Consider the following 19,902-nt stretch of genomic DNA (forward strand, 5'->3'; position numbering starts at 1 on the left):
TTTTATATATATATAATTTAATATAATTTACTTGGTTGTAAGCTCCTAATAAGAAGGCAGTATTTTCATTTTTTTTTTTTTGTGTGGACTCTTCTCTAATAGTATCTTGTGTTACTGACTTGAAAGCACATCTTCTCAATCCCAAGTTCCTCTGATGATACCTCCCATGGGTGGGCAAACTGCTATTCTGCATACCTTCTGGAAAAGCTTGTCATCAGGCGTGGGGGTATTGGCAGTGCGGCGGAAACCTCGGACCCGATGCTCAAGGGACTTGTCATAAGGGTAATTGGCCACCACTGCCCCTCCGTGGAGATTGGCAGAAAGAACAAAGTTGAAGGAGCGTATCCATTGGATCACAGCCCGGGTCTCTGGTTCCACCTGTGAGGAGATGAGAGCTTGGTCGTGAAGGTGCAGTTGGTCAAATAGCCATCTGAATAAGTTTGTCAGAAAGTGGCCTGAGGGGATATCATATCTCAACAAAACAAAGTCTTACTAGATGTGAGAAACCTAGGTGGCTTCTGAGGCACCTTTGCAGAAATTTAAGCAAATCTACTAAATAAATCTGGAAAATGCCGGTTACAGTAATGGTTTTCAACCTCCTCCCTCCCCAACACATCTGCTGTAATGTGTGGAAGAATACTCCTCTGGTCATATCCAAATTTAATAGGTCAGACATACTGTAATACGGGCAAGTCTTGGCTAAGTTGTGAAATTCCACCCCTTTTACTGCATATTGTATTGTTAGTGAGTGGCGGTATCCTAAAGTAAGCCTTGAATCTACTTGGTCTACTTGCAGAATAAGTAAACAATTTCCAGTCTTTAGTGTTTTTACTCCTCTCAGGATGCAGACGATGTGATATTGATGTGTAATGGCTCCTCCTGGACCAATGGTCAGCTGTGAAGGTCCCCATCATTGCCATCCCGAAGGGGACTGGATGGGTAGGGCTGAGTTTCATTTAATCAGAATTGATGTAAAACCAAGGGAAACAGTCCTGGCCCGTAGCCAGGGCTCAAAACCCTTCGAAGCACTCCTTTCTTTACCTCTAAGCCCCTATTCATCAGCACAAGGCCAACTGCTTACTAGTCCCTCTCCCTCAAGGCTGTTCCATCAGGAATGAGAGAGACTGACTTCTCATTGTTTTGTTTCCTTCTAAGATCCAGACAGAAGAGCGAGTGGGACTCTAATTATTAGTGGTTCAATTACCTTATTACTTAGACAGATAAGTTTAATAAACCAGAACATTCTTTTGGCTAGATTATGCTAAGTTATTTTTGATGTGTTATTTACTTTGAGCCAAGAGCATAGTTGCTACCTGAAATTTCAACATGTCAGCATGGCCTTTGTTTCATTTTCAAGGGGGAAAAACTCGGGAAAATTCCATTTGGAAAACTCTCAGTATAAAGGCTTATACCTGTTTTACTTTTCTGTCTCCAATCACTGAGTTTAGGTATTCACAAATTGAATGTTGCGAACTATCTTGTACAATGTAAAGAATAGGGTGGTGTGATGCTCCGAGGATGACAGTAGTTATTCCCAGGGGCAGGTCCACCATTCACATTACTGGGGGTAGCACTGCAGGCCTCCTGAAGGTAAGGCCTGGAGCATCCAATGGGTTCACTCCATCCCCCGGGCAGGGTGTACTCTAAAGTCGCTAATGCTTTTGACTTACTGTGGATCCTCCAATTAAGAGAGTAAGAGATTATACTTTTATAAACTTTTCCCCTTATCTGTTGTACTGTAAATGTAACTCAAAAATAAAGAATGAAAAGCTGAGTACTATACTTGTTAGGTGCTGTCGAGTCAGTTCTGACTCATGGCTACCCTATGTACTAGTAAACGAAAGAATCCTAAAAAAACAAAATAAAGCATAAAGAATCTAGAATTAGCTCCACCCCCCAATTCTGGGAAAAACTCAAGCTCCCTGATATTTCCTCCCAAAATGGAACTGGAAGTGGAGTGTGGGAGGAAGCAGGTATGTAGGGTTCAAAGTTAAAAGTTCAGTGAATAGGGTATACTTTGCAACATTCCTTTACGTCTGTTTAGTGTTTTCCAGTTTACAAGGTGTTGTCACAGGTATTGCTTCATAGAGTATAGTGAAGCAGAAAAGGGAAGAGAAAAAGCTACAAAGCTTAGATTCTCCAAAACTCTTTCTATAGCTAATTGTTGATGAGCATATAGTTCGGCATATGTAACAGAAACTTCCCTAACGAATGCTAGAATTCTCTGTCAACAGAATACCAAAAACCAAACTCATTGCCATTGAGTCAATTCTGACTCATAGTGACCCTATAGGATTTCCAATCTATAGGGTTTCCAAGTCTGTAATCTTTACGGAAGCAGACTGCCACATCTTTCTCCCTCAGAGAGGCTGGAGGGTTCAAACCACCAATTTTTTGGTTAGCAGCTTAAACCACCGTGCCACTAGGGCTGCTTGTCAACAGAATAGTGTAGTGAAAAGATTACTGGATTAGGAGTCAGGTTTTAATTCTGATTCTCAATTACTATCTGTGTGAATTTAAATTATTTTATCTATAAGCATAATATCTATAAAATAGGGATAGATAACACTGCTTGCTGCGTTCACCACACGGTACTACAAAAACTAAAAACGGGCTATAAAAAAAACTTCGTAAATTGTAAAGTACCATGCAACTATATAATACCACTTTCATCTCCTCCACTAGCATCAAACATTTAGTGAGCATGTGCTCCATGGCGGGCTGTACGTTGGGGGAGAGAATAAGTACAAAGAGGCATAAGTACAGTTATTATTGCTCTGAACAAGTTAATATGGAGTTGAGTTGGTGCTTAATTCTTGCTTATTTAGTTGGTGTGAAGATTGCTAGAAGAAATTCCAGATGCTGATACACTGTGCTTCTCTGTGCAAATCTCATTTCATACCTGACTTTTCCAGTTGTCTGGAAGGGGCAGGTGGTGGTTGGGGCCTCCATTCTTCTCATTGTAGTAGAAGTAGGTGTTGAGATCAGGGAAGTTGCGGTTCAGATCCACTCCATTTGCATTGTTCCTGCCAAGCAAATACCCAGAACTATCTGGGCCCTCAGGGGAAATCAAAGATGAAAACGAAAGATTTAGACTTAATACCGTATTTGAAGAATATATATATATATATATATATATATATATAAACAGACATTAGTTTAATCTATCAAGTGATGTAGCAATTTTTTATTTAACATATCCAAAATCCTAGCAGTGTGATTCAAGTTTCCCTGGGTAGACCATGTGCTGGAGGTAAAAATCCCAGGAGAAGCTCCAACAAGAGTAAGGTGTTTCAGGACAATGGAAACCCCTGTGTGTGTGTGTGTGTGTGTGTGTGTGTGTGTGTTTTAAGATAGCTTTATTGAGCTATAATTTACATACCATAAAATCCACCCGTTAAGAGTACAATTGTATGAATTTTAGTATGTTTACCAAGTTGTACAACCCATCACCACAATCTAATTTTAAAACATTTCTATCACTCTAGGAGGAAACCTCATGCTTGTTCAGTCACTCTTCATTTTCACTCCATCCCTAGGCAACCACTAATCTACTTTTTGTCTTTATAGATTAGCCTATTCTGGACATTTCACACAAATGGAATCCTACAGTAGTTAGTGTTTCGCGTCTGGCTTCTTTCACTGGACATAATGTTCTCTTTGATGACTGTGTATTTTAAAAATCTTCTGATTCTGATGCACAGCCATAAAGAGAACCATAAAGTTAAAACCCATCGCCATCGAGTTGATTCTGACTCATAGCGACCCTACAGGACAGAGTAGAACTGCCCCATAGGGTTTCCAAGGAGCAGCTAGTGGATTCGAACCGCTGACCTTCTTTGTGAGCAGCTGAGCTCTTAACCGCTGTGCCACCAAAGCTCCCCATAAAGTTAAGCATACTGATATTTTGAATTTTATCTTAGGAAATACAATAAAAGCTCATAAACTTTTTTCCTTCCTTACTATAAATGTAACTCAAAAATAAAGAATGAAAAGACTGAGCAACTCAAAAGATTAGATAAGAACCTTGGAGCGCAGTGAGTTTATGTTAACGAGCGAGGAACAACTCAGAAAAGGAGGGTAAGAATGGTTGCACAACTGGAAAAATGTAATCTATGTCATGAATTGTACATGTAGAAACTGTTGAATTGGTGTGTGTTTTGCTGTGTATATTCTAAACAACAACAACAAAATAAAAAAAAAGAACGAAAAGGCTAAGTACTACACTAGTAGAGGAAAAAACCCTACAAAAATATAATAAAGAATGAAGAATCTACTATTAACCTCCACCCCCCAGTTCTGGGAAAAGCTTGCGCTCCCTAATATTTCCTCCCAAAATGGAACTGGACATAACGTGTGGGAGAAAGAAGGGTATGCAGGGTTCAGAGCTCAAAGTTCATTGAACCGGAGTATTTTGCAATACTTCCTTGTATTTGTTTAGTATTTTCCAGTTTACAAGGTGTTGTCACAGATATTGCCTCATTGATTCTCACAACAAAACCCTCATAACCAAGCCGTGAGATCAGCTGGAGTGGTGTTGAGGGAAATGAGGCGCAGAGAGAGCCAACATTCATTGCCTAAAGTGTTACAGGGTTAACTGCAAGTTTTCGTACTTTGTTTTATTTATTTCTGTTTGTCTTTTCTCTGTTAAGTAGTATTTGGTTGTTTTATCTTGTATTTTTGAGTGACATTTACAGTGGAATAGATAGCACACATTGTCTGCTGGCTTTTACGTTATTCCCTAAGACGCCATTACTGTTTCCACGGCGCCACCTTCGGGCTCAGTACCTGAACAGCGGCCACTTCGTAGCCATCCGGGTTCATGGATGGCAGGATGTGAATGCGCGTGCCCTCGATGAGCCGGGTGATCCGCTGATTCCCGTTCCGGAACTCCTCGCACAGGAACTCTGACAGTTGCAGCAGCAACTCGCGGCCCAGCACCTCGTTGCCATGCATGTTCCCGACATACTTAACTTCTGGTTCCACTGCAGGCGTGAGAAACGCACACGCAGGAAGATAAAAGATGGAGAACGCCTAGAGGTGCCACTAATTCCTCACCTTGCAAAGGGACTTTTTCTCCTTTTAAAGAAATGAATTAAAAAAAATTTTTTTTGTGCTTCCCTTGAGTCTTTTCCAATGACCCTTGAGTCCCATTCCCAACTAATTGTAATTACAAATGCCATAAAATTCATGCCAGAGATAATAATTACTACTGTTTATTGAACCCCTACCCTGTACTGGAGTCCCAGGGAGGTGCAAATGGTGGCTACTGACCAAAAGGTTGCCAGTTGAAATCTATTCAGAGGCATCTGGAAACAAAGCCCTGGCAATATACTCCCAAAAGTGAGAGCCATTGAAATCCCTATGGAGTACAGTTCTCCTCTGACACAGATGGGGTCACCATGAGTTGGAATCTCCAGCAACTGATTTTACCTCGTACTAGGTAAAATATGGAAACCCTGGTGGAGAAGTGGTTAAGAGTTCTGCTGCTAACCAAAGGAAACCCTGGTGGTGCAGTGGTTAAGAGCTACGGCGCTAACCAAAAGGTCAGCAGTTTGAATCCACCAGGCACTCCTTGGAAACCCTATGCGGCAGTTCTGCTCTGTCCTATAGGGTCACTATGAGTCAGGATCGACTGGATGGCAATGGGTTTGTTTTTTTTTTTTTTTCTGGAGGCATTTTATGTTTATTTTCTAATCTTCAAAGAAAACCTGTAAAGTAGGCATTATTAGCCTGGGGATGAGGGCCCTGGGAATCAAAGAGGTTAAGTGACTTGCCTGGGGTCACCCAACTAATATGATAGCGGTCAAAGCTCATGTACCATTCACAGAGCTGTACCACTTCTCAGAGATAAATCTTTTCAGGATTGTGTTTTCCCAAGATCTGCTCCCATAAAGTCTCTAGGTTATAGCATAATAGTTCCTAGTCATTCCAGTTGAGAACTTAACTTTACTGGCTGTCAGGGAACTAAGATCTTTTCTTCATATCAGAGAACATTATGTCCTGAAGTAGGAAGGAGTCTACTTGTGTCTCATTCCTTAGTCTTCTCTTTGGCCACATTGACTGTTCAACTGAGGTGAGAATTGAGGCTCCGAAAAGAGACTCGAGAACCACTCATAGAAAATCATTCTTGCTCCCTGTTATGGATTGAATTCTGTCCCCCAAAAATATGTATTGTAAATCCTAACCTCTATGCCTGTGGTTATGATCCCATTTGGGAATTGGTTGTCTTTGTTATGTTAATGAGGCAGGATTAGTGTAAGGTGTATGTTGAGTCAATCTCTTTTGAGATATAAAAGAAATTAAACAAGCAAACAAAGAGAGAGATGAGGAAAGAGAAATACCAAACCACAGGAAGACTGCCCAGGAGCAGAAGCTCAGAAGAGACAAGGATGTTCATCCAGAGCCAACAGAGAAAAACCTTCCTGTAGAGCCAGCACCCTGAACTTGGATTTCCAGCTTCTAAACTGTGAGAAAATTAATTTCTATTTGTTAAAGCCATCCACTTGTGGTATTTCTGTTATAGCAGCACTAGATAACTAAGACAGAATTTGGTACCAAGAAGTGGGGGTGCTGCTGTAACAGATACCTAAAATATGGAAGTGGTTTGAAATTGGGTAATGGGCCCGGGGCCCTGGTGGCACAGTGGTTAAGTGTTTGGCTGCTAACCAAAACGTCAGCAGTTGGAATCCACCAACCACTCCTTGGAAACCCTATGGGGCAGTTCTACTCTGTCCTGAAGGATCCCTATGAGTCAGAATCGACTAGATGGCATAGGGTTTTTAATAGTAAAAGCCTAGATTTACTTGAAGAGACCGTCAGTAGAATTATGGACATCAAAGGCAATCCTGGTAAGGGCTCTGAAGGAAGTGTGGAGAGCTATAGAGAAAGTCTCTATGGTCTTAGAGAATACATATGGAGCCAGCAACAGAATGGTGCTAGAAATGTGGACATTAAATGTGCTTCTGGTGAAGCTTTAGAAGAAAATGATGAACATGTGATTGGACAATCGAGGAAGGGTGATGCTTTTTACGCAGTGGCAAAGAACTTGTCTGAATTATGTTCAAACGTTTGGTGGAAGGTAGAACTTGTAAGTGATGCACTTGGATATCTGGCTGACAAGATTTCTAAGCAAGATCTTAAAGGAGCCATGTGGTTTCTCCTTGTTGCTTATAGTAAAATGTGAGAGGGAAGAGATGGACTTAAAAATGAACTGTGTAAATTGAAAACAGCACTTAAAGATTTGGAAAATTATGTTGTACAAACCAAGGACATGTGTCCTAGAATGTTCACCAAGGACATGGCTAAACAATCCTTTCTTAAAAGATTAAGCCTGTGACTGATAGATCTAACCAAGTACCACAGCAGAAAACCCATCAGCTTAGACTGAAGGGGACAAAGAGAGAATGAAAGGAAAGAACACTGTCTGCTTCTTGGAATTCTATAGGCAGGAAACAGGCCAAAGGAGCTATATCCATTGTCCTCTAAGAAAAGAAAAGGATCATCCCTGGAGCAGCTGGGCAGAGATCAGCAGAACTGTTGGAAGGAGCACAGGAAGCAGGGCCTTCTTGTTTTCAAAGGATGGGGCCACAGCCTCCTAGGTTCAAAGAGTCAAATTTTTGCCAACTCAGTTCGGGAGTGTGGGGCTACCTTTAAGATGTGCCAGGAGGATGGGGCCACTGCCCAAAGCTGAAGGGGCGGGGCTGCCATGCCCAAGGGGTAGAGGAACGGGGCCTGCCAGGGCAGAGGGTTAGGGTTGCCACTCAGCTAGACTAGGAAAATGGGGCCGCCTAAAGCAGAGGGAGCAGATTTGCCATCCCAGAGGGCCTGGAAGGCAGAGCTGAAGACCAGGACTGAGGGCCTCCACCCAGAATCCAGAGGGCAGGGCCAACACCAAGAGTCTGGAAGGTGGGGCCATTGCCCAGATGATCTCAGAGAAGAGAGGATTATTTTCAAGACTTGAGAGCTCATGTAATTTGTTCTTCTGGTTTTTGACTAGCTTGGTGTTTATTATCCCTTCTTTCCTTCCAACTTTTCCCATTTGTAATGGAAATGTCTAGTCGTACCTGTTCCACCACTGTACTTTAGAAACAGGTAACTTGTATTCTAGATTTCATAGGTTCAGAGATGAAGAGAAATTTTGCCCCAGGACGGAATATACCTAAAGCCTCACCCAGGTTTGATTTAGATGATTCAGAAGATGAGATTTTGGACTTAGAGTTGATTTAAGACTTTTGAGATGATGTAATGGGGTGAACGTGTTTTGAATGTGGCAAGAACATGAATTTTAGGGGGCCAAAGGGTGGAGTATTATGGATTGAATTATGTCCCCCCAAAATATGTGTTGTATGAATAGACATATGCACATCCATGTTCATTGCAACATTATTCACAGTAGCAAAAAAATAGAAACAACCTAAGTGCCCATCAGCAAATAAATGGATTGAAAAACTATGGTACATACACACAATGGAATACGACACAACGATAAAGAACAATGATGAATCTGCAAAGCATCTCACAACATGGATGAATCTGGAGGGCATTACACTGAGTGAAATAAGTCAATCACAAAAGGACAAATACTGTATAAGACCACTGTTATAAAAACTCATGAAAAGGTTTACACACACAAAAGAAACAATCTTTGATGGTTATGAGGGAGGGGAGGTGAGGGTTGGGGAGGGATGGGGAGGGAAAAACACTAACTAGACAATAGTTAAGTGGTAACTTTGGTAAAGGGTAAGACACTACACAATACTGGGGAAGTCAGCACAAGTTGACCAAAGTCATAGAAGCTTCATAGACACATCCAGACCCCTTGAGAGATGGAGTTACTGGGCTAAGGGCTGGGGACCATGGTCTCAGGGGATATCTAGCTCAATAAGTATAACATAGTTTATAAAGAAAATGTTATACGTCCTACTTATGTGAGTAGCATTTGGGGTCATAAAAGCTTGTGAGCGGCGATCTAAGATACTCCACTGTTCCCACCCTGTCTGGAGCAAGGGAGAATGAAGAGAACCAAAGACACAGGAAAAGATTAGTCCAAAAGGACTAATAGACCACAACTACCACAGCCTCTACCAGACTGAGTCCAGCACATCTAGATGGTGCCTGGCTACCACCACTGACTGCTCTGAGAGGGATCACAGTAGAGGGCCCTGGACAGAGCTGGAGAAAAATGTAGAACAAAATTCTAACTCACAGTCTCTGACAGAGACTGGAGAAAACCTGAGAGTACGGCCCCTAGAGACTCTTTTAACTCAGTGTTGAAGTCATTCCTGAGGTTCACTCTTCAGCCAAAGATTAGACAGGCCCATAAAACAAACAATAATACTTGTAGCTCAACCATGTATGAGACTAAATGGGCACATCAGCCCAGGGGCAAGGACAAGAAGGCAGGAGGGGACAGGAAAGCTGTAGGAATGGAAATGGGGAACCTGAGGTCAAGAAGGGGAGAGTTTTGACATGTCACGGGGTTGGCAACCAATGTCACAAAACAACATGTGTATTAATTGTTTATTCGGAAACTAATTTGCTCTGTAAACCTTCATCTAAAGCCCAATAAAGAAAAAAAAAATATATATATATGCGTGTGTGTTGTAAATCCTAACCTCTATGCCTGTGGTTATAATCCCATTTGGGAATGGGTTGTCTTTGTTAGTGTAGGGCATATTTTGAGTCAATCTCTTTTGGGATATAAAGGAGATTAAACAAGCGAGCAGAGAGAAAGAGATGGAGGAAGAGAGATGCCAAGCCACATGAAGATTGCCTAGGAGTAGAAACTCAGAAGAGACAAAGACCTTCCTCCAGACCCAACAGAGACAGAAAGTCTTTCTATAGAGACAGCACCCTGAATTCAGACTTTTAGCCTCCTAAACTGTGAGAAAATTAATTTCTGTTTGCTTAAGCCATCCACTTGTGGTATTTTCGTTATAGTAGCACAAGATAACTAAGACACTCCCCTTTGAAAAGGAAGTGATTTCCCTTCCACCCAACATTTCCCTGCTTCCATGACTTTTCTGACTCTGTACCTCTTCATCTCCTCATGTCCAAATCCTCCTCACCATCCTTCTAGGCCAGTTCAAATGTGACGTATTCCGGGAAGCCATCTTGGATTCTCACTGCTAAAGTGAGCTCTCTGTTTAACTTTCCTTTATGGTCCTTACCACTTTCTGCTCTGGGTTTTACCTTTATTTCCACATGTTCCATTTCCTTTATTGGACCTGGCCTTAGGAATGTATACAATTTTTAATATACACTAGGACATAAACCATTGTATTTCTCTTAGTATATCCACGGCAATCTTTCCCAAAGGAATGTTTGTAATCTACAGTATCATGTAGTGGATTTTGCCTAATGTGTATTTTTTAATCTTAGTGTATTTTATTAATCTTAGGTTATATCTTTTCTACTTTTCTTGGTAGGAAATGTCCTTTGTTTTAGGAAAGGGTGGTAACAATAGATGGCAGGTAGTTTTCTTCAACATCCTTATTCAGTAAAATAAAAATTGGAAAACCCATGTTAGTCCCTCCCAACCTCTCATTTATTAAAAACTTTTTTTTTTTTTCACTTCACTGTGAAATCCAAAAGTCTGGGAACCACTGCCCTATAAAACCTAGCATAGCGCCTTGCAGTTAGTAGGTACTCAACATCAAATTATTTCGGCTCTACTTTAAATATATCTAGAATACAATTACTTCTCATAACAACCACTGCTATCCTTTTGGTTCAAGCCCCATGCTCTCACGCCTGTATTATTGCAATAAATCTCCTACTTAGTGTTGCTATGAGTCAGAATCAACTCAACGGCAACAGGTTTGGGTTTTTATTTTGTAGTCTCCTTGCATCTACCCAGTCCCATTAAGTTCTATTCTCCTGAGTCAAGAGTCAGAAAATTTTTTCTGTAAAGGGCCAGACAGTAAATATTTTAGCCCTTGCAGGCCCTATGGTCTCTGTTGCAGCTATTCAGCTCTGCTGGTGAAAGTAGCCATAACCAGTTGCCATTGAGTCAACTGTGACTCATGGCGACTCCCTGTGTGTCAGAGTAGAACTGCACTCCATAGCATTTTCAATGGCTAATTGAAATGGTAATTTCTTTTGAGGCATCTCTAGATGATACAAAAATGAATGGGCATGGCTGTGTTCCAATAAAACTTTATTTAGCAAAATAAGTGGCCAGTCCTCAGGTTGTGGTTGGCTGAGTGATCTTTTTAAAATTTAAGTCAGTTAACGTCACTCATCTGCTCAAAACCCTCCAGTGGCTCTTACTTCACTCACAGTAACTGCCAAGATCTTTACCAAAGCCTAAAAGGTCTCCTGCTTCGTGGTGTCCCCTACCACACTGCTCATCTCTACTCTTCCCTTGTTCACTCAGCTGCAGAGCAGTGGCTTCCTTTCCACTCCTCACACATGCTAAGCATGTCCTGCCCCTGGAGTGTTGCATTTGTGCTTCTCTTTGTCTGCAGTGTTTTCCTCCCCCATACCAGCATGGCTTGACACTCCACATCCTTCAGATCTTTGTCCCAAAGTCACCTCGGTGGAGAGGACTTTCCTGAGCAGCAATGACCACCCCCGCCCCCAACCCCGCAATGTATCCCTATGACATTCTCTATCTCTCTGTCCTGATTTAATTTTCTCCATAGCTCTTATTTCCATCAGATATAACATATATATTTAATTGTTTTTGTTGGGTGCCATCAAGTCAATTCCGACTCATAGTAACCCCATATGACAGAGTAGGGGTTTTCTGCCCCATAGGGTTTTCTAGGCTGTGATCTTTATGGAAGCAGATCACCCAGTCTTTCTCCCGCAGAGCATCTGGGTAGGTTCTAACTGTCAGTCTTTAGGTTAGCAGCCAAGTGTTTAACCATTGCACGACCAGGGCTTCTTTTTTATTTACTTAGTTACCCATTTATTGTCTGTCTTATACCACTAGAATTAAGGCTCATGAGGGCCGGGCCTTTGTTTTATTCTCTGTTGTATACCCAGAGCCTACAAAAGTGCCTGCATATAGTCGATGATCACTAAATATTTGTGGAATGAATGAATGAAAGGAATAAATGGATGAACAGCTAAAGTTATGGGGCTTCAGAGAATAGAAGGGTCAGTGAGGACTAAAACAGTGTGAGAAAGCTTCAAGGAAGGCCTTGAATGCTAGAAAGTAGAGGGAGCACCAAGAAGGGGGCAGGGGCTGGAAGGCTAACCCCTTACTGTCCATTAGCTTCCATCTATAGCTTCTACAACGAATGTACAATCTAAGTAAAAGCAGGTGCTTCAAAGCAAAGCCCTCAATCCCATTTCCAACCAAACAGCCTTCCCTGAGCCCCTCTTGTGTTATATTCTGATGCTCCCATGGCCAGAACCTACTGGGTGTAAGGTTGTCACTGTAGGTGTTTAAGCAGGGGATGAGAAGATTATACTGGTATTTAGGAAAATTATTCTAGTGTTTTGTACCAAATGGAGTGGACAGTTCAGAGAGTGGAGGCATGGAGTTCAGTTAGGAGTGCAGTGCAATTGTTTAGGTAGGTTGTGACAGAGTCTGGGTTAGGGTGGGGGTGTGGAAGTGGAGCAGAAGAGGGAGATTTGAGGTTGACAGTTTGAAGGAGGAACTGACATAACTTGAACGTCACAGTTACTTCAAGTAAAGCAGTGAGAAATTAGAAACGACTTAAATAAACGTCCATCAAGAAAGAAATGGTTAAATACATCCCAAAAAGTGACATAGCAGGTCTACAATTTCAGATAGGGCTGATATTCATAATAGACTATGAAATAAAAAAAATCCTTGGTTTCATTTTATAACAATTAGATGTGTGTGTGAAGGGTGTTAAATATGCATTGAAAAAGGTCTAGAAGCTATTTTTCAATATGTAAACAGTGGTTACCTGTGAGTGGTGGGATTATGGGTGAGTTTCTTTTTTCTTTTCTTTTTCTTATCTATTTTCTAATTTTTAATGTAAATATGGATTGCTTTTATAATGGAAACAAACTAACAAAAGAGTAGCCAATAGATAAAACTAATGCACTAGGCCTCAAACTCTCCCCAGGGTATCATACTCTATGATACTGTCATTCTCTGAAGAGTTACTCCTGGCAGAACTAGAAGGGTTAATTGTTTCTGTTTATATCCCTGAAGCATTGGATATGGAAAGACAGAATCATAACAAAGGGGGGAGAAGAAGAGAGATAGACGGGAAGGAAGGGTGATGAGAGGAGGGCAGGGAAGAAAACTCACCTCTTACTATTAAGGTCTTGGGCAAACGTAACTCAAAAAGGAGGGACATACTGGAGCCTGAATTGGGGTTGGGGGTCTCTCGAGGTAGGGGCAGTTTGAGGGTTAAATAGGGAATATTTAGCATAGGTTGAGGAAGAGATAATATTTTACAAATGTAAGATTCCAAAGACCTCCTTAGAAACCACCCCAGTTACTGGATTTGTAGAGAGGGTCCTGCCCACACACCCCAAGCACTGCTCAGGACTTACAGGGCTCATGGATTCCAGGGTAGTCGCTGAATTCCAACACGTAGAGGTGTCTCCCTTTCACACTGCGCCCAATGCTGTAAATCCGAGTGATGTAGGGGCATTCATTGTGCACCTTGTACAGCATCCGCATGAGGTCATCATAGTGGTGGTGGCGAAAGGTCACCAGGGCAGCCAACTTGAAGAGAAGGAGGAGGTGGAGGAAGACTGAGAGCAGACCTGACATCTTGCTGGGCTTTTTCAAAGAGAGCCACTGAAATGAGCCCCCCCTCTCCAAACAACCTGGCCTCTTCACCAGTCAAAATCCAAGGGCCCAAGAACAAGTTTTTTCTAGTTTCCCACCAGGAAACATCAGTGCAACAGCACCTGAGAAAGGAGTTCAGAACTGCCCCGTTCAAAGCTGGAAATTATTTATGTAGCTCTTGGAATAGCTCCTTATCTCCCCTCCCCCATTTCTTTTCTTCTCCTAATCCAGGAAAACCTTTCAAATATACTTCCCCAGACTGACTAGTTTCACTGATTCTGGTTCACTGATTAACTAGACTGTAAACAGCTTTCAATAAACAGCTGCTTATAACCCTTTGTTTCCTGGAGAATTTTAGGAAATTGGCCTATGGCTATTCTGTATATTACAACATTTGGGATATATTAAAATATATCCCTCTGTCCCTTTCTATTTATCCCATGTACTGCTGCCAGAACTATCTTTCTGAAGCACTGCTTTGTTTTGTCCCTTTTTTCCATTCAATTAAGAAAGTGAAAAGTTTAGCCAAAGACTAGAAGAAATTATTTGCAAGATATCTGAAGGTATCTCTAAAATATATAAAGAACTCTTGCAAAACAATAAGAAGACAAGAAACCCAATTTTAAAATGGCCAAAATATTTGAATAGATATGCTACCAAAGAAGATACATGAATAGCTAATAAGTGCATGCAAATATGCTTAACATCATTTGTGTCATGGATTGAACTGCGTCCCCCCAGAATATGTGTCAATTTGGCTATGCCATGTGTCTTAGTCATCTAGTGCTGCTATAACAGAAATACCACAAGCTGATGGCCTTAACAAAGAGAAATTTATTCTCTCACAGTCCAGTAGGCTACAAGTCCAAATTTAGGGCGTCAGCTCCAGAGGACGGCTTTCTCTCTCTGTCAGCTCTGAAGGAAGGTCCTTGTGATGCATCAGTCATCTTCCCTTGGTCTGGGAGCATCTCAGCACAGGAACTTCAGGTCCAAAGGATGCGCTCCGCTCCCAGTACTGCCCTCTTGGTGGTATGAGGTTCCCATGTGTCTCTGCTCACTTCTCCCCTCTATATCTCAAAAGAGATCAGCTCAAGACACTATCCAATCTTGTAGACCTCATCCAATCCATCCCATTAGATTATAGTGATTGAATTCACAACACAAAAGGAAATCATATCAGATCACGAAACAGTACACAACCACACAATACTGGGAATCATGACTCAGCCAAGCTGACAGACATTTCTGGGGAACACATTTCAATCCATGACACTCCACCCTTTAGCCCCCAAAAATTCATGCCCTTGCAACATGCAAAACATATTCATCTCGTCATATCACAGCAAAAGTCTTAACTCCAAGTCCAAAATCCAAAAATTCTTCTTCATCGATGAAATCTAGAATACAAGTTATCTGCTTCCAAAGGTACAATGGCAGAATAGGCACAAGCTAGACATTTCCATTACAAATGCGAGAAACTGCAGGGAAAGAAGGCATAACAGGCACCAAGCAAGTCAGCAGAACACATTACATTAGCCCTCAAGGCTTTGAAAATAATGCTCTGTTCTCTGAGACCATTCACACAATAGCCCTGCCCTCTAGACTCTAGGTATTGGCTACAGTCTCCGGATTCTGAGTGGAGGCCCCTCGGCCCTGGGCTTCTGCTCCACCTTCCAGGCCCACTGGGACAGCAACTCTGCTCCCTCAGCTTTAGGTGCACCATTCTCCTAGTCCATCGGAGTGACAACTCCACCCTTAGAAACACCAGACAGCATGGATCCACCCTTTGGAACCCCAGAGGTCACGGCCATACCTTTTGAGACTGAGGCAGCTTGGCTTCTTGTGTTCCTTGTCTCTTCAGCTTCTGCTTCCTGTGGCTTTCTGGCCTTCGGGCCTCACACCCGCATCTGCGCTGCTGAGGCAAGTGTTCCAAAGCTCAGTAGCTCCACCAATTAAGTGCCTGGAGGCACCCCACTCCGCCAGGAAGCCGCTTGTGCACGGGCATTCAGCTCTCTTGCTCTGTGGGTCGGTAAGCCTAGCTCCACCAATAAGTGCCTGGAGGCACCCTACTCCACCAGGAAGCCTCCTGCACACAGGCACTCAGCTCTCTTGCTCCATGGGTTGACTCCAGTGCTGTCTCACGCTGGTCTTCTGTTTCTGCTGCTGCTGGTTCTCTGCCACTTCTGTTCCTCTGCTGCTGCCGCTCCTCTATCCATTCACAGTTTCAAAACCACTTCCATATTTTAGGTATTTGTTAGAGCAGCACCCCACTCCCGGTACCAAATTCTGTCTTAGGATTCTCCAGAGAAACAGAACCAATAAGATACATATACACATCTCTTTCTCTCTTCAGATAGATAGATAGATAGATAGTGTCTTAGGCTGGGTTCTCTAGGGAAGCAAAACCGGTAAAGCGTATAAATATATACAGAGAGAGATTTATATCAAGGAAACAGCTCATGTGATTGCAGAGGTTAGACCCAAGTCCGTGGATCAGGGTAGAGGTTTCTCCCAATTCACGCAGCCACAGAAGCTGGTGAGCCCAAGATCGACAGTTCAGAGAGCAGGGCTCCCGCTCACAGGCTGTGAAGGTTGACGAATTCCAAGATCAGTAGGCAAGACCATAATGTTTCTCCTGATTCACATAGCTGCAGGAGGTGGGGAACTCAAGATCAACAGGTTAGAGATCAGAGCTCTGCTCACAGACTGTGAAGATCAACAAATCCCAACCTTGGCAGATAAGGTGGCAGCTCAAGTCACAAGAACCAGAGGTGAGATGACAGGAGGCAGCCGCAGGATCCAGATTGGCAAAAAGCCAGACCATCTGCTTATATTCAGATGCAGGCAACACCCCCAAGGAAACTCCCTTTCATCTGACTGGTTACTCATAGCATATTCAATCATGGGAGTGATCACATATAAACACTGAGAATCATGGCCCAGCCAAGTTGACACACAATCTTAACCATCATACTGTGATTCCCAGTATTGTGTGGTTGTCTTCCATTTTGTGATCTGATTAGTCTCCATTTTGTGATGTGTTATAAATTCTACCCTCTATGCCTGTGGTTATGGTCCCATTTGGGAGTGAGCTGTCCGTTACGTTAATGAGGTAGGATTAGGTCATGTTAATGAGGATTAGGGTAGGATACAACACCCTTACTCAGGTCACAGCCCTGATCTGATGTAAGGGGAGTTTCCCTGGGGTGTGGCCTGCATCACCTTCTATCTTACAAGAGACAAAAGGAGAGAGAGAGAGAGAGCAGAAAAGGAGGGACACATTGCCACCAAGAAAGAAGAGCCAAGAGCAAAGTGTGTTCTCTGGACCCAGGGTCCCTGTGTTAAGAACCTCCTAGACCCAGGGGAAGATTGATGCCGAGACACAAGGAGATTTCCAAGGAAAGCTGGGCCCACAGATGTTGAAAGGAAACAAGGATCTTTCCCTACAGACAACAGAGAGAATGCCTTCCACTAGAGCACTGGCACCCTGAATTTGGACTTCTAGCTTCCTAAACTGTGAAAGAATAAATTTCTGTTTGTTAAAGCCATCCACTTGTGGCATTTCTGTTACAGCAGCACTAGATAACTAAGACAATTAGTCATTAAGAAAATAAAAATTAAAACCATAATGAGATACCACTTCATACTACTCACCACTGCACTAGTTGCCGTCAAGTCAATTCCGCCTCATGGTGACCCCAAGTGTTTTAGAGTAGAACTGTGCTCCATAGGCTTTTCAATGGCTGTGACCTTTCAGAAGTAGATTTCTAGGCCTTTCTTCTGAGACACCTCTGGGTAGATTCAAACCTTCAACCTTTCAGTTAGCAGCCAACCTCTTAACCTTTCATGCCATCTGGGGACTCCTTACACCCACTGAGAATATAGTCACATAGAATGGCTATAATAAAAAAAAGATAGACAATAACAAGTGTTGGTAAGGATAGGGAGAAACTGGAACCCTCATACGTTGGTGATGAGAATGTAAAATAGTGTAGCCACTTTGGAAAACAGCTTGGCAGTTTCTTAAAAAGTTAAACATAGAGTTACTGTATGACCCAGCAAGCAATTTCATTCCTAGGTATATACCCAAGAAAAATAAAACATTTCTATACAAAGACTTGTATACAAATATTCATAGCTGCATTATTCACAATAGCCAAAAAATGGAAACAACCCAAATGTCCAACAACTGGTATATAGACAAAATGTGTTATATTTATACAATGGAGTATTATTTATCAGTTAAGGGGAATGAAGTAATGATACACACTACAACATGGGTAAACTTCAAAAACACTATGCTTAGTGAAAGAAGCCAGACACAAAAGAACACATATTATATGATTCCATTTATAGAAAAAGTACTAAAAATCAAATCTATAGAAACAGAAAGTAGATTAGTGGTTGCCTAGGCCTGAGGGTAGGAACTGGAATTAACTGTAAATGAGCATGAGGGGTCTTATTGGAGTGACAGAAATGTTCTAAAGCTGGATTATGGTGATGGTTGCAAAACCTGGTAAGTTTACTAAAAATCATTGAATTGTACACTTTGAATGAATGAATTTTATGGTATGTAAATTATTCCTCAATAAAGTTTTTTGTTTCTTTTTTAACCTTCAGTAGATCCTCATGCACTAGGGGGTAAAATCCAAATGCCTCCACTAAGCTTTCAAGGTCCTTCCTACCAAGTCCAGTCATCACTTGTCAATCAATCCATCTCTCACTCCAGTGCAGCCACACCGCACTGCCTACTGTCTTGTGAACATGCTCTTATCACCTACCTTTCTGCTTTTGCTCATGCTGTTTCCCTAGGCAGCTTAACTCAGCTCCAAAATCTGGGTCTTCCTCACCTTGCTTTGCAATTGCTGCCAAATAAGTCTTTGTTTTGCCCGTTCTTATCACTTTGCCAGTTATGTGTTTATCCATGGTGCTAGATGTTAGGATATAATGGTGAACGATACACTGTTCCCGCTCTCCAGGGTGACCCACAGCCTCTAGCATGGAGCCTGGCACATCTGCTCAACATTTGTTGAAAGAATGAATGGAATGAATAAAAAACCTCAGTATTGACTTTCCCCTCCCCTACATGCTACTGCTCTGCATTAGAGAAATTTCCCAGGGAAATCCTATGCTTCTATAACCTGTCAGTAAAGACAGCTATTACCTCTTGAATATACTGGGTGAACACTATGTAGCCAGGCCAGTCTGGTCCACAGATGGTCCAGAGGTTGGCCTGAGATAAGTTACAAATTGGTACTATTACAGCATTGCTTCCTTAAACCCATTACTAAGAGTTCATACTTTTCTGATGAGATCCTGGTATTCCAGGTATGAAGGCAGGAATCAAGAGAGAAAGCTCAGAGGTCATAACTAATGCTGCCACATTAGGCCCTTGCCTCTAGTCAATATCCACTGTCACTACTCTGGACTTGGCTTAGTGGCCCCAGGATAATCCCAAATTATTTCTCTGTAATCCCAAATTGTCCCATTTCTCCGGCAAATATGCCTATAGTTCCTCAATGGGCACTTTACTCATGCTAAACAGATGACTCCCCTTCTCTAGGGCAGGAGTGCACCTTCTCTGCCTGTTTGTACCGCGTATTGTCAACTGAGAGTTTGTTGTTAGCTGCCGTGGAGTAGGCCCCAACTCACGGTGACCCCATGAACAACGGAACGAAATACTGCCTAGTCTTGCACTATCCCCATGATCAGTCGTGGATTGTACCATTGTAATTCACAGAGTTTTCATTGCCTGACTTTCGAAAGCAGCTCACCAGGCCTTTCTTCCTAGTCAGTCTTAGTCAGGAAGTTCCTCTGAAACCTATTCAGCATCACAGAAACACACATGCCTCCACTGACAGATGGATGGTGGCCGCGTATGAGGTGCATTGCCTGGGAAGTGAACCTGGGTCTCCAGCATGGAAGGCGAGAATTCTGCTCCTGAACCACCACCGCCCCCAAACCGAGAATAAACCACAACAACGAACAACGCATCGCCGTTGAGCTGATTCCGACTCACAGCGACCCTCGAGGACAGAGTAGAACTGCCCCACAGGGTTTCCAAGGAGCTGCTGCTGAATTTGAGCTGCCGACCTTTTGGTTAGCAGCCAAGCTGTTACCACTATGCCATCAGGGCTCCAAACAGGGAATACCCTCTGTGAATTAGGGCAGAG

The 19,902-nt window shown here is 42.5% G+C and overlaps 1 protein-coding gene across 1 annotated transcript in view; it reads right to left on the reverse strand.

Annotated features, from left to right (window-relative positions):
• Positions 1–14,003, reverse strand: part of CPN1 (carboxypeptidase N subunit 1) — a 29,661-nt gene extending 15,658 nt beyond the window's left edge. Inside the window, exons 1-4 of the mRNA XM_004370026.2 lie at positions 13,489–14,003; positions 4,789–4,985; positions 2,903–3,058; positions 196–378 (exon numbers count right to left, since the gene is read on the reverse strand). Of these exons, the coding sequence (XP_004370083.1) occupies positions 196–378; positions 2,903–3,058; positions 4,789–4,985; positions 13,489–13,711 (759 nt within the window). The 5' untranslated portion in view covers positions 13,712–14,003. The remainder of the gene's footprint in view (positions 1–195; positions 379–2,902; positions 3,059–4,788; positions 4,986–13,488) is intronic.
• Between the last annotated feature and the right edge of the window lie 5,899 nt (positions 14,004–19,902).

This window comes from Trichechus manatus, unplaced genomic scaffold (assembly GCF_000243295.1).
Source record: "Trichechus manatus latirostris isolate Lorelei unplaced genomic scaffold, TriManLat1.0 scaffold00007, whole genome shotgun sequence".
NCBI classification, from domain to species: domain Eukaryota; kingdom Metazoa; phylum Chordata; class Mammalia; order Sirenia; family Trichechidae; genus Trichechus; species Trichechus manatus.